Source organism: Erythrolamprus reginae, chromosome 1, assembly GCF_031021105.1.
Source record: "Erythrolamprus reginae isolate rEryReg1 chromosome 1, rEryReg1.hap1, whole genome shotgun sequence".
Taxonomy (NCBI): domain Eukaryota; kingdom Metazoa; phylum Chordata; class Lepidosauria; order Squamata; family Dipsadidae; genus Erythrolamprus; species Erythrolamprus reginae.
In genome coordinates, this window is record NC_091950.1 from 144,244,380 (window position 1) to 144,252,939 (window position 8,560).

The 8,560-nt window shown below is 38.3% G+C and overlaps 1 protein-coding gene across 1 annotated transcript; it reads left to right on the plus strand.

The window, feature by feature from the left end:
* The first annotated feature begins 861 nt into the window (after nucleotides 1-861).
* On the plus strand, nucleotides 862-1,814 carry LOC139153551 (olfactory receptor 5AR1-like). The gene is given in 2 exon segments (XM_070727624.1): nucleotides 862-937; nucleotides 940-1,814. Coding segments are annotated over 2 exon segments (951 nt in total).
* The last annotated feature ends 6,746 nt before the right edge of the window (nucleotides 1,815-8,560 follow it).

Here is an 8,560-nt window from a genome sequence, read left to right on the forward strand (position 1 = left end):
ATTTCCATCCATGCTTGGGACCATATAAAAATCAGTATTGTTTGCAACATAAGCAGAAGATACTCTGCAATCAGAAGCAATGATAGTCAACAAAAATAGTTTTAAAACCATATAATCTATAAAATATGGCAGTCAAATGCATTAAGTGAAACAAGAAATGTGACAGTGCTTGGAATTTACCAGTACCCTGAAAGCAGATGACTTTATGTTATTTTTTTAAAATTCACAAGCTTCTCAATAAAGAAGGGGAAAGAAGGTTTATGAGCAATTCAAAATTTATACAATATTTTTAACATTTGTTCCATCATAGATTTTTATAAAAATAGTTGCACAACAAATGAAATAAAATATTAGAATATCTGTTCTAATATCCATCATTCCATCATAGATTTTTATAAAAACAGTCGCAAAACAAATGAAATAAAATATTAGAATATCTGTATATACTGCCCTGTATTATACTTTTGTTTAATGCAAATTTAACAAACATGTAAACATGTCCAATATTTTAGCTTACCTGTGCCATAGGTAAGAGGAATTGTCATGAGCAGCATGTAAGATGTATAATGTAGTTAATGTATATAAATAACAAACCACCTTCATTTGGGGTTTTTTGTAGGGCTGCTAGCTGTCCAGGGCTGCATGTTGTCCCTGGACCACGGGTTAAACACGTCTGATTTAGACTAATACGGTGGAAATGTGATCCTGGTCCTCATGGTTATTTTTATATAGAGAAACCAAGTTAGATGGAACTCTAAGAAAAACAAATCTTCTTTCCTTCCGTTGATAGATTTTTTTTAAAAAAAAAAGACATTTCATATTCAGCTAATATTCTGAACCCAGCACCCATTGTGAAAGATCATGGATAAAGGGAATTATACTCTCATTACCGAATTCATTCTTCAGGGATTCACAGACAATCCCAAAATGCAACTTGTTCTTTTTTTATCTTCCTCTTAATTTATCTCATTGCGGTGTTAGGAAATGTTGGGATGATTCTACTGATATGGACTAACACCCAACTTCACAAACCTATGTATTACTTCCTGGGCAACCTCTCCTTTGTTGATCTCTGCTGTTCCTCAACCATTGCTCCTAGAATGCTGATTGATTTATTAAGAGAAGATAAAAGGATTTCCTTAAATGCCTGTGCTACACAGCTCTTTTTCTATGTGTTTTTTGTAGACATAGAGTGTGTTTTGTTGGCTGTGATGGCCTATGACAGGTATGTGGCCATTTGTAATCCTCTTCTCTATTCAGCAGCAATGTCCAAAACACTCTGCCAACAATTGATTGCTTTTTCATATTGCATAGGCATAATGGATACAATAGTATATACTTGCTCTACGTTCCTACTCACATTCTGCAAGTCAAATCTTATTAATCATTTCTTTTGTGATATGCCTCCACTATTTGTACTCTCCTGTTCTGATACCTCTGTAAATGAGCTTGTGTTGCTTATAATTGATGGCTTCATTGAAGCATGCAGCATTTGCATGGGTCTTATATCCTATGTTTATATTGTGGTTACAATCCTAAGAATGCACTCTGCTGAAGGCAGGCGCAAGGCGTTTTCCACCTGTGCTTCTCACCTGATAGCTGTTGGAATATTCCATGGGACCATAGTCTTCATGTACATCCGACCCACCTCCAGCTACTCCATGGACCAAGACAAATGGGCTTCTATGTTCTACACGGTCGTGATCCCTATGCTCAACCCTTTGATCTACAGCCTGAGGAACAAGGAGGTGAAAGATGCTGTGATAAAATCAGTGGGCAATGTATGGACTTTTAAAAGCGTGAAGCCCAAATAAATGTATGGGACAGTTTCATTCAGTAATAATCTCTGAGTCTTTTAAAGAGGAATAATAACACTGGACAATAGTAATACACTGTATTGTAATGTTCTGTAACTGTTTATACTTCTGAATATTATCTCAATAACAATCATAATTTAGTACGCTTAACTAACAATAGTCTCAATCCTGCTGAACCACTTTTTCAGTTTAATCAGATAAACTTTGCATTTCTGGTTCTTAGCCACTTCCCAAGCTCTTCAGCCACCAACAATGGTAGCATAGCAAGAGTCTACAAAATGAGGGCTCCTAGTTTCTTAAAGCAAGATCACTAATTGTATGAATCACATGATTAAAACTGTGTATATTTTTGACTGTGGAAAGCTCAAGGCTGAAAGCCTATAATAAGCATTCAGAGTTCTGCCCAAGTAAATTAAAAGTTGTTATTAGTTCTGAATTTGTCATGCTGCAAGTAGTTTAACATATAATAAACCAAATATTTCAGTCAGATTTTATATTTAACCATACTTTTCATCATTTTATGTTTAAAATACTTATATTCCTTCTGTGGGGAAAAAACCCTATCTGTTCAGTTAGCCTTGTCCAGTCTATGAAAATTTTGATGACAAGGCATGGGATTTGGAGTCCAAAATATAAAGAAAGGATACTGATCTGATGAGTTGTATCAAGGTGTATCCAATCAGAATAAATATAATCAAATATTTTTTTTAAATCTGAGTTTCTCTCCCTTAATATCTGATAATTTTTATAATTTACTAAACCTAAGAAATCCTGAGCTGGAATAATAAATTGATTTCTCTAAAATTGCTGTAGAACTCTACACATTGCAATTGTTGATAGGGCTGTATTAAAAATTGAGATACAAATATATTAAATATTCAAGGCAACAAAAATATTGGAGCATTATACATTGGAAAAAGAAACCAAGAAGATAGGGTCACAAAAGTGTTTTAGGAACTTTGGCAGAGAAACAATTTTCACTCTTTTTCATAACACTCCTGTTGATCCTTTAGCAGTAAGAACTTTTAGACAGATCAGTGAAACCTCTCCTATGAATTATGTAATTAATTTCCACCAAAAGTACAGAAGATTATATAATAGAAGACAGAGCTGAGAACAATTATTTGAGAATTTTAGGCTTTAGTGCCCCCCGTCTCCACCCAGTATAAGCCTCAGCATCTTCTGGTGAAGACCATAATACATTTTTTTTTCTTATGCTAATGAGCTCATGGTTTTGTTCCCACAATGGCCGACTACTATCTTTAGTTATAGGTGGCTATCTTCATCATCATCATTGTATTTCTATAACTTAATTTGATGTGATGTGGTCAATAAAACTATTAAAAACACAGTATATTAATATTTGTAAGTGGCCTCTTCCTTTAGGATGCAATCTGCCTGTTCCATTGGTCTTATGCCGAGGGACAAGATAAATCCATTTACTTCTGTGCTGTCTAATTGGACACAGGATGCTTCTCCACCCTCCACCCCCCCTTAAAATTTTACAGGAAAACTTTCCTAATCATCTTTGGAGATACAAAAGGCGAGATATGATATTCTGGGTAAAGGTAAACTGTATTACTTCCTAACTAATAAAACTGTATATTTTCTGAACCAATGCCTTGTATTTTTATAAACAGATTCCAATCTCTTTACATGGAAAACTTTGTTCAGGAGTTTTTTATACCTAGGCTCTATCACACCAGGGCTGAATGCACATCCCGCTGATCTAATGGTGACATGAGAGGGAGGGGGAAATCTTATAAATTAATTAAAAAACACTAGAGCTCAGCAGATCCCCACTGGAGGGAACTCTTGTATCCCCCAATTTCAGTTGATCTAAACTCATAAAAGGCATATGCTGCCTTCATAGCATTTATCCGTCAACAGGTCACACAAAGCTAGGAATAACTTGCACCATCTTCCACTTCTTGAGATAGACCTGGGTAACTCTTTGAAAAATGGTTCTAGGGATACCCTCAAGCTGTTGTGGTTGGCTCTGGCCCAGCTCCTGCCCCAGAGAATGGGGAGGTGGATGCAGGGGAAACTTCAACATGTCACAGGCCTGTGCTATTGCCGACAGAATCAATTCAGAGTTTAGTTTCCTCGGACAAAGAAGAAGGTGGGAGTGACTCGGCAGAGGAGGGCTTGGCACACAGCCAAGGCAGTCAATCTTCCTTATCTTCTATTGCTTCAGATGATGATATTTTGGACCCACGCAAGCGCAGAATGATGCGTAGAAGAGACCAAGTAAGAACATATTACAGGAAATAAGGGAGGCCACCTGTGTTTGGGTGGGGCTCCAGTAATTAGGGCTGCTGCTATAAATAGCAGCATGTGGGTTTGGCCATTGGGGAGGATATCGCAGTTCGTCAGGAATCTTGTGTGCTGGACTTTGTTGCTTTTTCACGCCTTTGAAACCAAACCAGAGCAACATGTATGTGTGTCTCACTTCATTGGAAGAAGAAGGGGTGTGAAGTTTCTCCACAGCTGCAGGCTAAGTACTTAATGACTGCTTAAGGGAAATTGTACAGACTACCCCGTTGTTTTGGGGAAAGTGCTCTTTGCAATACAAAAAGAGTGTTTAGTTTATTTTGACTTTTGTGATAAAGAACATTGTTTTGAATTTTCAAACGTGTGTATGTCTGAAATTTGTACCCTTGAATTTTTGGGAGGCTCCTACCAGAGAGCCCGGCAGAACACAAGCTATGTCAGACACTGAGAATCCAGTTAATTTTCTTTACAGCAATGGCTTATGTAGGAATCTATTAAAGAACTTGTGGAAAAAAACCTAAACTATGCCTTTCCCCATCATTAGGAAGAGCATTAGATTTTTGAGAAACAGCATTGACTAGATACTATTATTCACAATGCCAAAAAAGGTCCATGAAATAATGAAAATACTTTTTATGAATTTGCTATAAATTTCTACAATTAGCAGAAACTAATAAGGCTAATTCTTGCATTTTACTCATTGCATCCAAACGGTGGGTTCTAACGTATCTTGCTGCTGGTTTGCTTCTCCCTGCGCCACATGGCCGTGCCATGTGAGCACACTCATGCTTCACACGCATGCATGCCCAGTGCCAAAAATTCAGAAAAAAAATAAATTAAAAACAAAAGGGCCCAAACAAGATGGCGACCACATGCACAACTCAATTTCTGCACATGCTCAGAAGAAAAATAAATAAATAAATAAAATTCTAAATTCAAAACATTGTTTACAATTTTTTTAAAGAACATGCTCAGAAGAAAAATAAATAAATAAAAAAATTTAAAAATTCAAAACATTTTTTACAATATTTTTTTTTACAGACCAGCACCAACCAAACCAGTTCCATGACATCATCATGACATCACTACTGGTTCAGGCAAACTGTTTGAGTTGTAGGTTGGGGTATTATATCTATAAAGGGGGATGTAGTGTAATGGACCACAAGAAAGCCACAGTTTCTTAAAAACACATGGGGGGAATGAGACAAGAGTCAACATAGTCTAAAGCTAGATCAGAGAATGAGAAAAAAAATTAGGATAGTCATTCCATAGAATTTCCCAAAGTAATTAGAAAAGGAAAATATGCCAAGGTATATTGGTTAAAGAAATTCCCAGGGATTGTCGGTTAGAGTTAGAGTGGGATAGGGTTACACTCTCAAGATTCTGTCTATGTCAGGGGTGGGTTCTAGATCCTTCTGCTGCTGGTTTGCTCAGTCGCATCATGCACACAGCAATCAAAAATGAGCTTCTGCGCATACACTGAAGGAAAATCCAAGATGGTGCCCCCCCCCCCCCGAAGACACCAACAGAACTAGCTCCATGACATCATCACTGAGATACTAATGGTTCTAAAGAGCCAGTTAGAGCCAATAGGAATCCACCTCTGGTCTACATGGTTTCAGCAAATAAAGAACTGAACTTTGTCTGGATTGTTCAATGTTGCCATTGGGCTGAGTCTGAAAATTGTTGAGTTGTAGCTTGGGACTCAAGATGTTAATTAGGTAACAAGAGTGCCCAATTAAAACTATCCCAACAAAGAATGAAAACGCAATCACTTATCTCCAGGATGTGGGTTATTGCCTAAGGGAGAGTACCCCAAGTGATATGAAAAGAGATTTAAGATCTCTGCCCCTATTTACAGCTTTGCAAAAGCAAAGAAGCCACTGATTCAAGTCCAGGTATGTTCGCTAATTCCCAATAAGATTTATACAAATGTTGAGATGATATTATTAACAATCCATATAGGAAATATTAATGAAAGGTTTGTAAACTGTACTAAAGTCAGAGACAAACCAAATGTTAGTTTCAATGGCTTCAGAAGGATTTGTACTTTTTCAGATGTTAAATCCTTCTTAAGACTTTAGCACAGATGGATCATTTTGCTGTAACAAGAGAGAAAATGCAACCATTGCCAGGATCCCTTCAATAGATTCTCTTATGTAAAGAAAGCTGGAAAAAAATAGATTGCAGATCAAATGACTAGTATCAGAAAGATTCTTCTAACAGGACTGACTCATCTTCATCTTAAGAAATTCTTTCTTTTTGAACATCTGATCAAAGCTTTACTAAGTTTAATGTGATCTAATTAAATTAGATATTTCTAATTTAAGATGCATGTAAATAAGAATAAGACATCAATTAAAAGTAAAATCAGGAAAATATATCAAAGAATGGGAGGAAATTGCTTGGACCATTGTCATGAAAAATGGAAGAAATATGCTTCCTGCCTTGTTGTCTATGGAGTAAATTAGGAGCTCTATAGGATTTATTTATTTGTTTGTTTGTTTGTTTGTTTGTTTGTTTATTTATTTATTTATTAGATTTGTATGCCGCCCCTCTCTGTAGACTCGGGGCGGCTCACAGCAACAATAAAACAATGTACAACAAATCTAATAATTAAAAAAAACCCCATTATTAAAAGCAAACATACACACAACCATACCATGCATAAACTGTATAGGCCCGGGGGAAGATGTCTTAATTCCCCCATGCCTGACGGCAGAGGTGGGTCTTAAGAAGTTTACGAAAGGCAAGGAGGGTGGGGGCAGTTCTAATCTCTGGGGGGAGCTGGTTCCAGAGGGTCGGGGCCAAATGACATTGTTTAGTCGACGGGAGCCGGAGAAGGCCAACTCTGTGGGACTTAACCGGTCGCTGGGATTCATGTGACAGAAGGTGGTCCCGGAGATATTCTGGTCCAATGCCATGAAGGGATTTATAGGTCATAACCAACACTTTGAATTGTGACCGGAAACTGATCAGCAACCAATGCAGACTGCGGAGTGTTGGTGTAACATGGGCATACCTGGGGAAGCCCATGACTGCTCTCGCAGCTGCATTCTGCACGATCTGAAGTTTCCGAACACTTTTCAAAGGTAGCCCCATGTAGAGAGCATTACAGTAGTTGAACCTCGAGGTGATGAGGGCATGAGTGACTGTGAGCAGTGAGTCCCAGTCCAGATAGGGCCGCAACTGGTGCACCAGGTAAACCTGGGCAAACATCCCCCTCGCCACAGCTGAATGTGAACTGTGGATCGAGGAGGACGCCCAAGTTGCGGACCCTCTCTGAGGGGGTCAATAATTCCCCCCCAGGGTTATGGACGGACAGATGGGATTGTCCCTGGGAGACAAATCCCACAGCCACTCCGTCTTATCCGAGTTGAGTTTGAGTCTGTTGACATCCATCCAGACCCCAACAGCCTCCAGGCACCGGCACATCACTTCCACTGCTTTGTTGACTGGACATGGGGTGGAGTTGTACAGCTGGGTATCATCAGCATACTGATGATACCTCACCCCATGCCCTTGGATGATCTCACCCAGCAGTTTCATGTTGATATTGAATAGCAGGGGGGAGCGGACCGACCCCTGAGGCACCCCAGTTGAATTTTCCCAGTTGAACATCAGCCTCCAGGGCTTCAGTCCATCCAGATATCATCTAAACTCTATCTTGAGAACTTTGGAGATCCTTTGTGGAGAAGAAAGCTCATATCTATGGCAGACGTGATCTCTTTGGAGGGAGAACATTATGCCCAGGACATCCATTTTGCTATCTGTTTCGGTAAATGTGATTTTATCTTCCTCCACCTTAGTTTATAAGAATGTCTAAGGGCTTCTCCTTGACAACAATCAATCAGACCACCAATACCTTTTTTTCACCTAGCCTCTTTAGAGGAACCATTGCGAGGGTCTTCATTAAGAATAATCTCAGCCAAAGTACTTGATATTGAAACTGATAGTGGGGATTTTATTGCTCCTACAGCTTCAAAGCTTCATAAATAAAAACAATTACCGGTACTATATTTTTGGAGTATAAGACACACCTTTTTCTTCCCTAAAACAGGGTGGATATGTTGGTGCATCTTATACACTGAATGCAGCCATTTTTGGCCTCCTGAAGCACCAACGGGGCTTTTTTTGCTTTCCTCCATCCCCCAGAAGAACTCTGCAGGCCTCCAAAACTGTCTGCACACCTCATTTTTGCAAAAATGGAAATGAAAGCAGATATATTTTATATATATTCAAGGACTACATTTTTGCAAAGTAAATAGATTAAATAAACAGATAGATAGATTGACTTAAGTAAGTAATGTGGTCCAAATCCTCTTGAAAAAAATCCAGATTCTTTTTGCATGAAGATAGGAACATGGATGAAGCTCTGAGTAATATAATTTTCTTTTTCCTAACAAGGAATCAGAAAGACATTTTGGGATCATCAAATCACCTGAACCAATCCATCTACTCAGGAAATC